This window comes from Arachis duranensis, chromosome 1, assembly GCF_000817695.3.
Source record: "Arachis duranensis cultivar V14167 chromosome 1, aradu.V14167.gnm2.J7QH, whole genome shotgun sequence".
NCBI lineage: Eukaryota > Viridiplantae > Streptophyta > Magnoliopsida > Fabales > Fabaceae > Arachis > Arachis duranensis.
This window is the reverse complement of record NC_029772.3, coordinates 13,186,377-13,204,748: the sequence shown is the minus strand read 5'-3', so window position 1 is coordinate 13,204,748 and position 18,372 is coordinate 13,186,377. Positions and strand designations below refer to the sequence as shown.

Here is an 18,372-nt window from a genome sequence, read left to right as displayed (position 1 = left end):
TATATATAAGCTACTGCTGTAACTTTAGAAATAAATGTATTCGTTTTTTCTCTATTACTTTTTAATTTAGCTTCTGCCTTCTATTTTTTTCTCTGTATTTTCTTTCTTTCTTTGGTGTTATGCTCTCTCTCGTTCAAAATTCACAGTTCTAAAGTTTCTTTCATTACAATCAAATAGAAAAAAAAAATAAAATCAAGTCAAATACTAATTAGGTACTAATAATCTATGTAGGAATTAAAAGTGGGTGATTTTGCATTAAGTATATTTGTTTTAAATTTTTAAATGGCCAAAAGTATTTTTAAAAGATAAAAAGAAAATGTTTAGAAATCAATTTTTAGCATTTTTTTCATGCACTTTTTAAATAGTTATCCAAATATTTCATAAAATTTTGGACCAGAATTTACAAAATATAAAAGTCATTTGTCACTTCTTAAAATTATATCTTTTAGTTATTTTTATTATATTTTAAAATATTTTAAAGATATTTATATCATAAACAAATTTTAAGGCTATTTTTATCAACAACTTGACAAGTTGAGGACATTTTTAGTGGTTGCTCCTTTTAATTTCTAAAAGTTGAACTCAAATTATAAGTTACCAGATTAATTATTTTTAATTTTAATTAATATTGCTTTTGTTACTGTTGCATACATTTAATAAAAAATAATTTGTGTATATGAATCCACTATTTGGATTTTGGTTGAAAAATTGAATTGATTTCTCCTTTTAAAAAAAAATAATTTTGTTTATGAGCAGTGAATATAAAAATATTTTATTACAAATTTTACAATGCAGCTTTCTTTCCATATCAAAATAATAGCTTGATTTATCTTTGTATACATAGTATATAACAGAAAACAAAGTTGAAAGAAAAGGAAAACACTGTACTAATAATAAGATAAGCTTGAGATTCCATGGGCAATCCATTTTGAACAACTCATTGAAGAAAACAGAAGAATATGCGAAAAAGAAGAAATAATGTTTTGAAGTAAGTGACACTGATGGAGTTTCATTTTCAGTCATATTCAATCCAAAGAAATTTCATCATTGAGAATGGGAATTGAGATTCCTTCTCCCCACGGTTTGTGACCGTCGTTTTTTTTCCACCACAGTTCACAGAAAAAAATTGAGTAATTATCTAAATCAGTCTTTAAAAATTTTAAAAACGAATATTTTTAGTTTATAAGAAAAATAAATACACAAAAATATTTCTAAAATTTTATTTCGCAAACAAATCAATTCCCAATTTATTTTCTAGCAGAATAATTATTCAAATTAGTCTCCAAAAATTTTAAAAACGAATATTTTAGTCTCTAAAAAAATTAATACACAGATCAAATTTCGACACTTTTTTTTGTTAGATATAACAGTCTCTTGTCCATTTTTTGATGTAACTCACTAACGAAAAATACAAAATTTGACACACTTTTTTTTGTTAATATGATTTTTGCACACATTATAAATAAAAGAAAAATAATATATATGTGCTACATGGATGTACATGTTAAGTTAGTATAATTATAAAGTAGAAATTCAATTAGTTTTTTGAGTTAATTGATAATTTAATGATTAAGTTGAGATTCAAATAAAAATAAAAGAATAAATTTAATTATACTTAATTTCTAACTATCATACCAAACTAAATTATATTAAATACAAAATAACAAATGGTTTTAACCTTGAATTTTTATAGAATAATCTCCAATAACGTAACTTTATGGAACAATATTAATAATAATAATAATAATAATAATAATAATAATATTATTATTATTATTATTATTATTTATTATTGAGTGACAATATATATACATTTCTAAATGTTTTTCAAATCTTAAAAAAAAGCTAAGAAAATTTCCTTTGTGGTTTGGTATTATGATAGGATTCCTATGAAGAATTTGATTGGACTAGAAGGAGAGAAGACTTTAACAAAGATAGGGATTGTAAGTCAAATAGTATCAATGGGGCACCAAGCTTGTGGAACACTTGAGCTTTGGAACTATCCAATGTGGCTCAGAGATCTCATACCACAAAACTTGGACGGCTCAGAAAGGCCAGATCACGTGGACCTACCTGTTCTTGAAAGTATGATACCTAATTCTTACTCTGCATTATTCTAAAATGCCAAAAATAAAAATAAAAAATGATATGAATATATGTGATGATGCAGTTTATAGGGACAGAGAGAGGAATGTAGCAAGATACAACCAATTCAGGAGGGCATTATTGTTGATACCAATCTCGAAATGGGAAGATTTAACAGATGACAAGGAAGCAATTGAAGTACTAGAAGATGTTTATGGTGATGATGTTGAAGAGCTTGATTTGTTGGTTGGCCTAATGGCAGAGAAGAAGATTAAAGGCTTCGCTATTAGTGAAACTGCTTTCGTTATATTCCTCCTCATGGCATCTAGGTATATATAGTATTATTATTAGTCTTGAATTTCTTCTTTGTGTTTTGGTCTAATAAGAGTTATTGAATTTGTAGGAGATTAGTATTTAAAATATTTTTTATTTTAATAAATAACAATATATACTATTTTTAAATTTATTGTAAGAATACATGTTAAAAATAAGATTAGATACGTAATAATATTTAGGTGTGTCTAAACATGCTTGATTTTTGTTTTATATTTTATTAAGATACGGTTAGACATAAAAAATACGTGTGTTAAATGAGTGTTGATGAATATCGTATCTAAAATGTGTCTTATACACAGACATGATAATTCAAAAAATATCCGTACCTTATAGCGCAAGATTTTCATCTTGAATAAAAGCTTAACTCTAACAGGTAGCGTAGAATTTAAACTCTATTCTAATCTTATCCGCAAAATTAATTTCTTTCTAAAACTCAATCCTATCATACTCGTACTCTAATATTTCACATCCGACCTTACCTGACTTAACCTACAACAATTAATTTTTTCAATCAAACATAATATTTAATCATATTATAGTTCATAAATATATTAATAAAATAGAAAATAAAAAATTTAAGCTAATATTAAAATAAAAAATAACAAAATTATAATAAAAATCATGTTAAAATTAAAAAATGAGAAGATGTGAATTCAATTTCCATCAACTTCATTATATATGTATAATAATTTTTAATTATATACTATAATATATTAGAGATGCAAGTTAATTGTGTTAGATTAAATTTAAATTCATACCCGATTATATTCGCAGCTCAATCCATTCCATTTCGACTCGGATTAGATTGCCAACTTACTTAAAATATTTTGGATCGAATTGAAAATCTGTAAATAGGATTAGTATTATAAGTCCTAGCTAATTTTTAGATACGTCTTTTTTTTCTTTATCAAATTAGTATTCGAAATCTTTTTTGTGAAGTTCAAAGAATTTCATTAAAAACAATGCTAATGTATTAGTATATTTTAGAGATCCGTTTGAGTCACTGTATAATTTTACAGACCATCATGTTTTGCAAAAGTGCAAAACTATTTAGCTGAAAAGAAACGAGGAAAAGAAGAGATCTAAGATTAAGAGTTTTATTTTGATAGAATGATATAGTCTTTAATATTTTTCATAATTATTTAATTATATTTATTTTTTTATAATAATTTATACAATCAATATAAAAAATAATTATTTTTTATTAATATAGTTTGATGTAATTGAATACAAAAATGCTATTTGTATATTAAAATCAGACAATAAAATCAGTCATTAACGTATTTGTGTATAATATATGTATGATTTAATTTATTTTCAACGTGTATTTATATTCCAATATATATTTTATATTGGTGACTGATTTTGGTGATTAATTTTAGTATTCATGTAACATAGTCGAATTGAATATATGTAAAAAATTATTTTTAAGCTATAAAACACGGACAATTTGTTGAGTTGCTGTGTTCCTGTGTCGAACACATTTTGGACACGACATTCATCGACATTTGTCTGACACGCGTGTCTGATGTGTCCAATCGTTTTCTAATAAAAAGTAAAAAATTCTTCTTTGAACACACTTGGACACACCTAAATACCATTACGTATCAGCGTGTTCAATCTTATTCTTAACATATATTTTTGAAATGAGTTTAAAAATAATATATATTATTATTTATTAAAACAAAAAATATTTTAAATATTTCTCTTATATTTTATAAAAGTTTAAAATTTGTGTATCCGCATATTTCGTATATCTTGTCCAGTGTTGTGCATCATAGTTTTTAAGTGAGAATTAGATTCTAATAATAATAATAATAACAACAATAATAATAAAGGTAACTTTCAACCACCTCAACGCAGAAACAGTGCATCTGTTACTTAATTCTTTGTTAATTATTTTTCTTCAGCAAATAAAAAATTTGAAAGAAAGACATCAACATATGAAGGGTGACATAAAGAAAACGATTCAAAAAGCTTGACGGTTTGTACATGTGTACAAGTACTTCTCGTATCTCCACGTACTAGATCTCTTCAGCAATCGCCAGACACACATAATTTTACAAAAACCGGTTTTTCCTCCTTATCTTTAGCTTTGTTCCCATCTTCCCACAATTTTGCCACCTACCACTTCCTCTGGTCTCTTCAAATCTTGGGTTTGTTCAAAGTTTTCAACTTTTTCTTCATCTTTCATTTCACTGCACGTTTTCTGTTTGAGTAAATGCCTCTATGCAAGAAAAGGGTTCATTTCTTTCCCTCTTTATGCATTGCTCTTATTTTCACCTCTGTTTTTTGTTTGATGCTGTTTTGATCAGGTGTTGATTCTCTCTTTCACTGGATGTGGTGTGAATCTCTGAACCCAATTGAAAGAGGTCATGCATTGTTGTGGTTCCTTCTCCTTCTTTTACATCCTGGTCATGGTATCGCTTTGAGGGTTCTTCTAAGATTCCTAGCTCTGGATTGTTAAAGTAAGTGCAATAACACATGATATATTTACTATTTAGTAACCTCTATAGTTTGATGGGATTTCATTTTTGTAATTGGTGATTATATTCCATAAATGGTATCTTGACTTTGAAGGGGGTTCAATCTTTATTTTCCATTTTTGGTGTGTGAATAAAAGCGTTTCATTTTAAATAACTGGGCTGCATTCCATAAAACTTACATTTTTCCTGAATAATTTTTATGACGTAATGTTTATTTATTATGTATCTTGGTTTTCTAATTTATTTTTTTATTGATTATTATTATTTTAATCTTTTCTGGTTCATTCAATATTTGTCTTTTTCTGCTGTAAATCTGAAAGTTTCAAGGGGTTATGTATGTGTCAGGTAGGTTGATATGCATTTGCCAAATGTTCAAAATGCAGTGTTTCATGTTTTTGGTGTTCAGGGCTACAGTGGAATTCTTATATGCTGTGCTATTTTTTAATTTATTTTTTTTCCCTTTTAAATAGGATCAGAGTTTCCTAGATCTGAAAGTTACCATTGATGAGGTTAGGTAAGCAAAATTGACATTCTGGATTGAGCATTTGATTGATAATGGTAACTCACTTGTTTTTCATAGTGTAGATGTGGTCTGAATTCTCCTTCAATCAATCCTTTCGCATTGCGGCGTACCGAATTCGAGAATCTTATTAGGGTTTGCGGTAGCAGAGACGTAAAGGACCTACACTATTTTCAGCAACTATTTTGGATGGGGCATTCTGCAGCTGTGTGGGACTGTAGAGCAGCAACTGAAATTACAAAAGACTGGAACGGAATTGATCAAATTGTGCTTCGGAACCCCCGAGGTGCTTTGGCACGGGTGAGAACTTGTCGATTGCCTCGAGTTTAACATTTGCTTCAGTCATGGTTTTAGCATTTATGACTTTTGAAGCCAATCGGTGATAAGGAAAACTTGTATCACAATGACATATCTGGTTAAACTCGAGTGTATCTTCTTTTTGAAATCAGGTAAGCTTACATGGAGCACAGGTCACTTCATGGAGGAATGAGCACGGGGAAGAACTTCTATTCACAAGCAGTAAGGTGTGTGTTCTATTACTTGTTAAAATGACTTCTATGTTTTTCTTAAATTGATACGAATATGTTAAGTTGTTTTAAATGTTTAATTGATGTTGATTTTGTAGAAATAAGAAATTTTCACCAATTTCACTAAATAAAGAGGCAAGTAGTCATCTCTTATACCTTGCTCTTATTGGCGATTGATTGTAGGCGATTTTCAAGGCTCCAAAAGCAATTCGAGGAGGAATTCCTATATGTTTCCCTCAGGTAAATTTAATCACTGTTTTCGTTTATTCATTCTCAATAAATTCAAACATTTATAACTCACCTATCATAAGCTTAATTTGTTTAATAGTTTGGAACCTGTGGATCTCTGGAGCTGCATGGATTTGCAAGGAATAGAATGTGGTTCATTGATGATAATCCTCCTCCTCTGCCGGCTAATGATTCCATTGGGAAATCATTTGTTGACCTTCTGCTGAAATCATCCGAGGAAGATATGAAGTGCTGGCCACATAGGTATGAACTTGAACGTCATATGTGTTTGTAGTTTGAACCTGATGTATACATTTTATATAGTACACTTTCTTTTGTGTTTGAAGTAAATTACAAGCACTAATGAGCTAACAAATGCCTAACTGTACCAGTTTTGAGTTTCGTCTTCGGGTGTCTCTTACAACAGACGGAGATCTGAATTTGATATCACGAGTGAGGAATATCAATGGCAAGCCATTTAGTTTCTCATTTGCATATCACACGTACTTACTGGTTTCCGACATCAGGTAGGATAGTTCCTTATACTTGGTCTTTATTTTCTTTGTTGAGGATGCAGGATGTTATCATCAACCCTCTTTTCTCTCATGTATGGAATATTAGCTTCTAGAACACGTAGAATTTTGTTTAGCATCTCCGGTTGTTCCTTCTTCAGGGTTCATTAGTGATAGATACTTGGTCTATTCATCTGAAAGAAAAAATTCTAGATGTATATCTTGAATGAATTGTATTAGTTCAACATTAAATTTAATAAGAGAGGAATGTACTTTTTTGGTTGAAGATACTAAAGACTAAACAATGTCTATTGATGTGAAACTAGCATGGATATTTGAACTTGAGATGAGTTGTTCACTAGAGAAAACATAAATTTTGTTTGTAATTGTTACTGGTTGTTGTCTATGTGATGATATATTTGAATATTTAGCAAATCGACGCTGCATACATAGTACTGATATTATATGTATTTGACATCATAAAATAAGGAAATCTTTTTAGCTTGATGATTCAAATTGACATTAACTACTTTTTGTAGCGAGATAAGGATTGAAGGTTTGGAGACACTCGACTATCTGGACAACCTTTTGCAGAAGGAACGATTCACAGAACAAGGAGATGCAATAACATTTGAATCTGAGGTAAATCCTCTGGAATCTCTGCATGTTAACAGGTTTATGCATATTTATGCTTCCATTGTGCAAATTAATCTCTTTTTTTTCCTATCACGCAAACTACAACAATGCATCTGCAATTTTCATCTATGCGTTTGATCAATCAGATATTCATTCAGTTCATGATGTCTTTACTCTTGGACATGTTGTATTAGGCAGAAGTTTTCAACGTCATTGATTTTTCCTTGGCAGGTTGATCGAGTTTATCTTAGCTCTCCGAACATAATTGCAGTTCTAGATCACGAGAGGAAAAGGACATTTGTTATGCGAAAGGAAGGTCTCCCTGATGTTGGTATGCTACTCTGCTCATATTATCATTCAAAAAGACTATCATTTCTTCCTTATAATGAGAGCTACTTCTTACAATCATGCCAACAATGCTAATTTGTCAATATGATTTCAGTTACGCTATCGATTTAAATTGGTATTGCAAGAATTAAGCAGTCCCTTTCTTTTGAATTTGAATCCTCTAAAGTAAGAAAACTTGTAAGGTGATTTAGTGATGGAAAATAACTATTAGATCAACACTTTCTGAACTATTTTCCTCTGTAGTTTAATGTTGATTTCTCGAATTATTAACAACACCTTTCTGTATGCCTCAATGTGCAGCTGTGTGGAATCCATGGGATAAGAAGGCAAAATCGATGGTGGACATGGGCGACGAGGAGTATAAACAGATGCTTTGTGTTGATGGGGCAGTATTTGAGAAACCGGTGATCTTGAAGCCCGGAGAGGAATGGACAGGGCGGCTGCAGCTCTCAGTTGTGGCATCAAGTTTTTGTAGTGAGCGCCTTGGTCTCGACAGAGATGGTCTCTGAAGAAGTGTACAAAGTCTTTATCAGTAGTTGGTGTCTTTTGATGATGTTACATTAACATTAAGTTGTAGAGATAGTGTTTCTTTTTAAAGGCAGAGTCAGGTTTTGGGTGATGCTGCTTTTTTATGAAGGCCTATGTTTTTGTGAGAATGGCTATCAAATTTCTATTTACTTTGAATACTTTGGTGGTGACAACTATATGTTAAATCCATGAATTTTCCAGAAAAAAGTGGTTCAAAATTTCGATTTTATAATAATGTCACTGTTCCGCGAAGGCTAATTTTGTCTTTAACAATGAAATACTAGACTTTACCGGGAGGGCTAGAAACATGAGCAAAAATGGCCCTGCAATCGGAGAACACGACTAAAAGCTTTGGTTAGAAGACATGATTACAAAACATTTAAAATATCGGGAAGTTGAAGACAAATGAACAAAAATTATGGCTAGTTTGGAAGCTACTCTTATTATCAGAGCCAGGTTTCGATCCTGGGACCTGTGGGTTATGGGCCCACCACGCTTCCGCTGCGCCACTCTGATTGCTTAATAAAATTACCAGTAGTATATTAATTATTTCATGTATTGTTTTCCAGACTCGAGTAATATTTTATCAATAGATTGGGCAACCCACAATCTTAGTACCACAATACACTGGCACTATACACTCACCTACACAACACTAAATGACTCATATTCAACACTTGGCACATTTGCCAATGTTTGAATTCGAATGCAGCGTATTAAGAGGCATATAGTTTTACCAATTGAGCTAGATATCAACTGCTATATTTTATCAAGTTTAAATTTCCTATTTTTATTTGTTGTATTTGAATTAGGTTTGTGGTATGCTTTGGATTGATCTAATCCGATCCAAAACCATATTATATAACTAAAATACATATTTTATAATAAAATTAATAAAAAATGTTGTGTTTATATTTCAGCTAATATTTTTATATTATATAATATTATCTTTAAAATGATTTATTTTGTTGTATAAATGATTAAATGTGTATAATATTTATTAAATTTAACTTTTAAAAATTATATTTTATTAATTTATTATATAAAATTTATAAAATTATAAATTCTAATTATACATAGATTAACCTGATTTAACCCAATTTATTTTAAGTTAGTTTAGAATTAAATTTAAATTTTTAAAATAAACCTGATAGAATACTAAAACTGAATTCGAGTTTAACAAAATTCAGTCCGATCTTGTACATGCACACCCCTAAATCCTACACAAGTATGATTGTAAAATGTAAATCACTTTAGAACTAAATTAAGGAAATAAAGAAAAAGAAAAAAGATAACATTTCACGTGTTGGATCAGTTTTATACTCTTACGGTGAAGATGGATTTTAGATTCTTAAAATAAAAGTAGCGTTTTTTATTTTTAATATTTAATTTATATTAATTTTACCTTTAATATTTTTAGTATTTCAATTTTATTATAGTAATCTAAACCTATCTAAATGTTAAAATATAACAAATTAATATTTTATTTTTTGAGTTAAAAACAAATTGAGTTGAGTCGAATTAAATCAAACTAAAACTTAATTTATGAAAATTGAACTTGGCTAAATACTCAACTCATTAATAATTAAATCTATTTTCAAAATTTAAACTTGACTCGTACAAAATTTAGTTGGGGTCTATGTATCTCTTTGTCATGCATAATTCAGTCGGGTATGTTGTAAAATAAATAAATAAGAAATATATAATAGATATAAAATAAAGAGATATAAATAAATAACTTTAATATTTACCAATATAATTATCTTAATATAATAGAGATAGTTTATATATATTTATTTATTAATATATGTAGTAACTTATTAGTAAAAAAGAGAAAAAAACAATAATGAAAAAAGAGAATGATTTTATTGTTGATTGTAGTGTAGCGTATGTTTCATATTAGCTGCTATTTATAAGCACACAGAAGTTTTACTTTCAAGCATAATTAAATACAATTACCTTGGCAAATTAAGTATCATGAAAAATGGGCATTCATATCAGTTGTTCTTATTACAACACTCCCCTTGGATGACCATTTAGGATTACGTCTCATTAAAACTTTACTAAAGAAAAACCCAATAGAAAAAAAATTTAGTGAAGGAAAAAGAGTACAATATCCTTTGTGATGGGGACTGCCTCATTAAAAACCTTGTCAAAAAAATCCAATGAAAAAAACCTTACCAAGAAAAAAAAGAGTACAATCTCCCCCTCTTGTCGATATCATTTAATGTCTCAAAATCGGCGCATCCCAATCTGATGTACCAATTTTTTAAAGGAGGATTTTGGGAGTGACTTTGTAAATAAATCTGCCAGATTATCACTTGAGCGGATCTGTTAGACATCAATTGTCCCTTGATTTTGAAGATCATGAGTGAAGACGAATTTAGGTGAAATATGTTTTGTTCTATCACTTTTGATGTATCCACCCTTAAGTTGAGCAATGCATGTTGTATTATCTTTAAACAGGACAGTTGGAGCTATCTTATGGTCAATCAGTCTACATGATTACAGAATATATTGAATCAAACTCCTGAGCAAAAAACACTCGTGACTTACTTCATGTATCGCTAGTATTTCAGCATGATTAGAGGAGGTTGCTGCTATCGTCTGTTTCGTGGACCTCCATGATATAGCTGTACCACCATATGTGAACAGGTATCCTGGTTTGAGATCTCCTTTTGTGTGGATCAGACAAGTATCTTGCATCTGCATAGCCAACTAGTTGTGACTTGGATCAATATGGATAGAACAATCCCATATCAATTGTTTCATGAACATATCGAAAGATTTGCTTGATTCCATTCCAATGTCTTCTGGTTGAAGAGGAACTATATCTTGCTAATAAATTCACAGCAAATGATATATCGGGTCGTGTATTATTAGCAAGATACATTAGTGTTTCAATGGCACTAAGATATGGTACTTCAGGACCAAGGATATCTTCATTTTCTTCTTTAGGACGGAATTGATCTTTTTTCACATCCAAAGACCTTACAATCATTGGAGTACTTAATGGATGTGACTTATCCATATAAAATCTCTTCAATATCTTTTTTGTGTATGTTGTTTGATGAATAAAGATCCCATTTTTTGTATGCTCGTTCTACATGCCGAGACAAAATTTAGCCTTTCCAAGATCTTTCATCTCAAACTCTTCTTTTAGAGTTTTTATAATTGTTGGAATCTTTTCAGGAGTTCCAATGATAGTTAAATCATCAATGTACACAGCAATTATAATGAATTCAGATGCAGATTTCTTTATGAAGACACATGGACAGATATCATCATTCTTAAATCCGTTTTTTGCCAGATACTCAATAAGACGATTATACCACATTCGTTCAGATTGCTTTAGACCATATAAAGATCTTTGTAATTTGACTGAGTATAACCCTTGCGAATATTCATTAGATGGTTTAGAAATCTTTAGTCCTTCAGGGACTTTCATATAGATATCACGATCTAATGATCCGTATAAATAGGATGTTACCACATCCATTAAATGCATATGTAGTTTATGGTATGCGAATAAACTAACCAAATAACGCAATGTTATTGCAACCATTACAGGGGAATATGTTTCTTCATAATCTATAATGGACCTTTGTGAAAACCCTCGTGCCACAAATCGAGCTTTGTAGCGTACAACTTCATTTTTCTCATTTCTTTTTCTCACAAATACCCACTGGTATCCAACAGGTTTTACATCTTCTGGTGTACGGACTACAGGTCCAAAGACATCACATTTTGCAAGTGAGTCTAATTCAGCCTTCATGGCTTCTTCCTATTTTTGCCAATCATTTCTTTGTCGGCATTCTTCAATTGATTTTGGCTCAAGATCCTTACATTCATGTATGATATTTAATGCCACATTATATGCAAATATTTCATCAACAATAGTCTTATTTCGGTCCTATTTTTTTCCTGTAAAGACATAATTTATCAAAATCTCGTCATTTTCACAATTTTCAGGTACCTGAACGTCTTCTGGCATTAAAACTATATCAGAATTTTGGACAAATGCAGGTGTCTTTACTATATCTTTTTCAACAAGAATAGTATTTACCTCTTTTCTTTTTCGATGATTTTTGTCTTTGGAACTGACAGGCCTACCACGCTTCTGGCGTGTATTTACTTTGGTAGCAATTTGTCCAACTGGGACATTAATTCGAATTGGGGCATTTTCTGCTGGTACATAAGATTTGGTTATCCTCTTTGTATCGAAAAATGCATCAGGCAATTCATTTGCTATTCTTTGTAAATGTATAATATTTTGAACTTCTAGTTCACATTGCCCTGATCGAGGATCCAAATGCATCAAGGATAATGCCTTGATGCATTCCAATTAAGTTTCTTTTCAGGAAGCTTATTCTCTCTCCCTAATGTTGAAAATTTTGATTCATCAAAATGACAATCCACAAATCGGGCTTTAAATACCTCCCTAGTTTGTATCTCAAGATACCTTACTATAGAGGGAGAATCATATCCAACATATATTCCCAATTTTCTTTGGGGTCCCATTTTGGTGCGAGAAGGTGGTGCAATGGGAACATATATTGCACACCCGAATATTCTTAAATGGGAAACATTTGGCTACTGGCCAAAAGCTAATTGCATAGGAGAGAACTGATGGTAACTTGTTGGCCTCTCACGAATAAGTGCTGCGAGTTGTAAAATAGCATGGCCCAGACCGAGGTTGGGAGATTTGTTCTCATAAGTAAAGGTCTAGCAATTAATTGGAGGCATTTAATAAGTGATTCTGCTAACCCGTTTGGTGTGTAAACATGAGCTACTGGATGTTCAACACTTATTCCATTAGCCATACAATAAGCATCAAAGGCTTGGGAAGTAAATTCACCAGTATTATCAAGATGAATTGCTTTGATTGGATTTTTTAGAAACTGTGCTTTTAATCGAATAATTTGAGCAAGTAATCTCGCAAACGCCAGGTTGCGAGAAGACAACAAGCACACATGTGACCATCTCGAAGATGCGTCTATTAGGACCATAAAATATCTAAAAGATCTACATGGTGGATGAATAGGTCCACATATATTGCCTTGAATCCTTTCTAGGAATTTAGGAGACTCAAATCCAATCTGTACTGGTGATGGCTTTAAAATTAACTTTCCTTGAGAACATGCAGCAAAACAATATTCACTAGATTTAAGAATCTTCTGGTTCTTTAGTGAATGTCCATGAGAGTTTTCAATAATTCTCCACATCGTGGTTGTTCCCGGATGACCCAATCGTTCGTACCAAATTATGAATTCATTTTGACTAGTAAACTTCTGGTTTACAATGACATGTGATTCAATTGTACTAATCTTGGTATAATATAATCCAGATGAAAGTGAGGGTAACTTTTCTAATATAACATTTTTATTTAAATCATGAGTTGTGATATATAAGTACTCATGATTTCTCTCATTCATTATTTCAATATGATATCAATTTGGGCGAATATCTTTGAAACTCAATAAGTTTCTTAGAGACTTAGTAGATAATAGTGCATTATTTATTATAAATTTTGTTCCTCCAGGAAACAAAATTATAGCTCTTCTGTGGCCTTCTATCACATTACCTGAGCCAATAATAGTATTCACATATTCTTCTTTTGACACAAGATGGGTAAAATATATTTCACTTTTGTGAATGGTGCGCAAACTTACACTATTTGCAAGGCAAACATCTTCACTATATGTTCTTGCCATTCTCTTCAAAGACAAATAATAATAAAATGAGTAGAAATATTTACGCAATAAAATTATTTCCTTGATTGAAAATATTTTTCTAAGAAGTATAGTATATACTAAAAATTATATTATTATTATCTTGGCACTTTTAGTCATTTTGAAATTCATAAATATTTTATTATACATCATATTTGAAATTCAGATGCATAAAAATAAAACTTAACAATAAGTTTCTTACATTATTTATTTACATGAATACTTAACAATCTCACATATATTAAACTATTCCATCATTCATCAAATGACCAATATTTCCTTCAAGATCCTCAAAGAAATCAGATACATCATAATAAGTGGTGTGATTTTCAGCATCATTTGAAACAAAATTTGTTTCCTTTCCTTTGTCATCCTTTTTCAAAGATGCTTGATAAAGATCGACTAGGTTCCTTGGGGTACGACAGGTACGTGACTAATGACCCTTTCTACCACAACAAAAATATTTATCCTCAATTGATTTATTTTTCCCATTGTTTCTTTCTTTATCATACTTCTGGTGAGATCCTTTCTTGTGAACATAATTCATTTTCCTTTCATAATTTTTCTTGTTACAAAAACCTTGCCATTTACCTCTTTTGGGGTAATGATTTGCCACATTTACTTCAAAAAATAGGGCGGTGCCAACTGGGCGCACTTCATGATTTTTCAATAGCAATTCATTGTTGCGTTCAGCAACAAGAAGGCAAGAAATTAGCTCAGAATATTTTTTTAAATCTTTTTCTCGATACTGCTGCTGCAGGAGCACATTCGAGGCATGGAAGGTTGACAATCGGATTTCCTATCGGTAAAGAAATTCACAAATATAATCGCGTTGTAAGTATAACTTCTAAACCAACAGAAAATCCTTTCGCACAAACGTTTAGTTGTCACAAGTAACAAACCCAATAAAATTTATAAACCGAAGTACTCAAACCTCGGGTCGTCTTCTCAAAGAATTGCAGGGAAGTGTTCTTATTATTAGTTATGAAAAACAATATTTTTGGATTTTTGAAAGGTTTTGAACAAGAGAAATAAATTTCAAGGAATTAAAACAATAAAAAGGAAAAACTCTTAGCAAAGTATGAAAACTGGAAGTCCTATCCTAGTTATCCTTATCAATGGTGATGAGAGTTATATTTTTGCTCCCACTAAGTCAACCTCTAACTATGAAGGTAAGTCAAGTGGATAAATTAATTTAACACCTAAAATCCTAGTCAACTCCTGAGGAAAGACTAGAGTTATAAGAATCTAAATCAATCAGCAAAGATATCAATTATCAATCACGATGAGTTTGACAACTTAAGAGTTACCAATTAATTAACCAAAGCAAAGAATGTAGAAAGCTAAATAAAAATCATATATATGAAATACCTCAAATTGCATTAATTAAGAAAATCCTAACATGAAAAGGGTTCATAAATTAAATTAGAAAAATAAATAAAAGGAACATTGAACCTGGAAATTGAGAAGAAGAAATCCTAAATCCTTTAAGAAGAATCTTAATCCTAAAACTTAAGAGAGAGGAGAGAACCTCTCTCTCTAAAAACTACATCTAAATTATGAAAAGTGAATTATGAGTCATCCCCCTTCATTCCACCACTTTGTAGCCTTTAATCTGTGTTTTTTGAGCTTGAAACTGGGCCGGAAATAGCCCAGAGATCGCTGGGGGCGAAATCTGCAACGCTGATTTTCGTCACTGCGACGCGTCCGCGTAGAGCACGCATTCGTGTCGTCTAGCTGTATGGCCACTATGTCAAATTATATATCAAATAGAAGCCCTGAACGTTAGCTTTTCAACGCAACTGGAACCGCATCATTTGGACCTTTATAGCTCAAGTTATGACCGTTTGAGTGCGAAGAGGTCAAGCTGACAGCTTTGTAATTTCTCCAACTTCTTGTATTCCTTCCACTTTTGCATGCTTCCTTTCCATCATCTAAGCTATTCCTGCCCTGTAATCTCTAAAATCACTTAACACACATATTAAGGCATCGAATGGTAATAAGAAATGATTAAAATACACAAATTAAAGGTTCTAGGAAGCAAGTTTTCAATCATAGAAAAAATTTTGGGAAGGAATTGTAAAACCATGCAAATAGTATGAATAAGTGTGCAAATGCTTGATAAAAACCACTCAATTGAGCACAAGATAAACCATAAAATAGTAGTTTATCAACCTCCCCATACTTAAACATTAGCATGTCCTCATGCTAAGTTCAAGAGAAGTTATAAAGGAGTGAAGATGAATGATAGAGAGTATGCAATGCAACCTATCTATGTGAATGCAACTAAATGTGAAATGCTTCTACCTACTTGGTTAAAAGTAAATAAGCTCTTCAAGACAAATATGAACTGGATTTTACTAATTCAAATCACAAAATAAAGTACAAGTAAACTTGTAAGAAGATAGCTCATGAAAGCAGGAAACATAGAATTAAGCATTGAACCCTCACTGGTAGTGTATATCACTTTAACTCTCTCAAGTGTCTAGGGTTAATTCACTCACATCTTCCCTAGTCATGCTTTCTAAAACTTTGTTCTTCATCTAACCAATCAACAAATATTTAGTATGTCAATGCAAACATCATGAGGTCTTTTCAAGGTTGTAATGGGGCTAAGGTAAGGGTGATGATATATGTATGGCCAAGTGAGTTATAATATGAATCTTTGACTAACCTAAGCTATCACCTAACATACATACACTCTATGTAACTCTAAAATCATGCCTAGCTACCCATAATTCCCATTTTTATATCACATACTTATGTACCAAATTTTTGATATTTCTTTACCTTTGTCACATGTGCATTGATCTTTTACTAACTTAACATTGGAGTAATTTTTGTCCCCTTATTTATATATATATATACACATGGATTTTTAATTTTTTTCTGGTCTCACATGAGCAGATACCCAAATTTCTAATATTTTATCAATAGAATTCAATACTTTCCTATCAACCTAAGTTCCCACTGTTCCTTACACTTAATTGATACACAATCTCTATCTTAAGGTAACCAAAGATTCAAATCAGGTAATTTAATTATTTTTTCGCTTAAGGCTAGTGATGTGGTAAGATATAGAATAAATGGGGATTAAAAGACTCAAGGTGGCTAACAAAGGTAATTGAAAGAGTAGGCTATTTGGGATAAGTGAGCTAATAACAATTGATGGCCTCAATCATATGCAAGCATATAAATACACTAAATAATGGACATATAGAATGGAACAAAATATATATCACAATCATAGAGAAGAAAACACACAAGAAAAAATATTATGGTTAAATAATATAACCATGTAAATAAGCTTAAAATCTCACAGGTTGTGTGTTCTAGCTTTTAACTATGTTCCAGATACAATTTCAAACAAATTTAGTACATAAAAAACTTTAATTTTAATTTAAATTAGTGAAATTTTTCAAAAATAGGGTCCTAGAAAGAAACTTATTATTTTTCATCCAAGTAGTACTTAAATGTAAACAATCAACTACACATGCAATCTATTATGCAATGCAAAAATGAACTAATAAAGAAAATAAGACATTAGTGTTGAGAAGAGAATAACTAACCCGTGGAGATCGGTATCGACCTTCCCACACTTAAAGATTGCACCGTCCTCGGTGCATGCTAAGATGTACAAGTGGACGGGTTGCTCCAACTGATGCCTTTCTCTATAGATTGTGCAGATTGACTTGCCTGTCTCCCCATATAGAAGTTCTTCCTTTCTCCTCTCGGTGGCCATCCTGAAAGAAGAGGAAAAGAAGGAAAGTAACCCAGAAATAAAGATAAGAACATAAATAAAATATGGGTGTTAATGCCAATTAATAAAGGTCTCAATTACATGGTAGCTACAACATGCAAGTGAGAAAATAGTGGAAGCAAATGGCATATCAATAGTGCAAAAGTTGCAGTAATGGGGAAGAGAGTGTAGGTAATGCAAGATAGTGTAAGTGTATATCAATGTAATAGAAATATCAGTATTATAAAAATTAGCATTGACTTATGAATAAGAATACCCAATTAGAATAAAACAAGTCATGAAGCACCAAAATAATTCAAGAAAAGATGTAATAGTTGAAGAAGAGAAGATGTAATAGTTGAAGAAGAGAATTTTAACACCAATGGAAAAAGAAAAAGAAAGTAAGAAAGGAGGAAGAAAGAGGCTAGAGTTAGTGGAATCCAAATTAATTAGAAACTCCCAATTTCAACCATTGCTTTATTTTGACAACTCAAGCGTTACCAATTACTCAACCAAAGCTAAGAGTGTAAAAAGCTAAATTAAAATCATAAATATGAAATACCTCAAATTGTATTAAAGAGAAAATCAATCTAAACATAAAGAGTTCATAAACCAAGTTGAGAAAATAAGTAAAAGGAACATTGAACCTGTGATTGAAGAAGAAGAAATCCTAATTCCTTTAAGAGGAATCCTAA

At 30.9% G+C, this 18,372-nt stretch overlaps 2 protein-coding genes across 7 annotated transcripts; both read left to right on the top strand.

Annotated features, from left to right (window-relative positions):
* The first annotated feature begins 1,927 nt into the window (after positions 1 to 1,927).
* LOC107479480 (alpha-dioxygenase PIOX-like) lies at positions 1,928 to 2,461 on the top strand. Its single transcript, XM_016099611.3, has 2 exons — positions 1,928 to 2,085; positions 2,171 to 2,461. Exons 1-2 carry the CDS (start codon positions 1,962 to 1,964, stop codon positions 2,422 to 2,424), a joined length of 378 nt encoding a protein of 125 aa, XP_015955097.3. The 5' UTR covers positions 1,928 to 1,961; the 3' UTR covers positions 2,425 to 2,461.
* A 1,898-nt stretch (positions 2,462 to 4,359) lies between these two features.
* LOC107479316 (putative glucose-6-phosphate 1-epimerase) lies at positions 4,360 to 8,456 on the top strand. Of its 6 annotated transcripts, none has more exons than XM_016099465.3 (11): positions 4,360 to 4,577; positions 4,737 to 4,889; positions 5,378 to 5,416; positions 5,493 to 5,727; positions 5,877 to 5,951; positions 6,138 to 6,194; positions 6,283 to 6,446; positions 6,575 to 6,709; positions 7,234 to 7,336; positions 7,562 to 7,661; positions 7,979 to 8,456. In XM_016099465.3, exons 3-11 carry the CDS (start codon positions 5,412 to 5,414, stop codon positions 8,185 to 8,187), a joined length of 1,083 nt encoding a protein of 360 aa, XP_015954951.1. In that variant the 5' UTR covers positions 4,360 to 4,577; positions 4,737 to 4,889; positions 5,378 to 5,411; the 3' UTR covers positions 8,188 to 8,456. The 6 variants fall into 6 exon arrangements, with proteins under 6 accessions (XP_015954951.1, XP_015954965.1, XP_015954975.1 ...); XM_016099479.3 differs by having other exon boundaries at positions 4,362 to 4,577; positions 5,378 to 5,421; positions 7,979 to 8,455; XM_016099489.3 differs by having other exon boundaries at positions 4,362 to 4,577; positions 5,378 to 5,421; positions 5,488 to 5,727; positions 7,979 to 8,455.
* Positions 8,457 to 18,372: the final 9,916 nt, after the last annotated feature.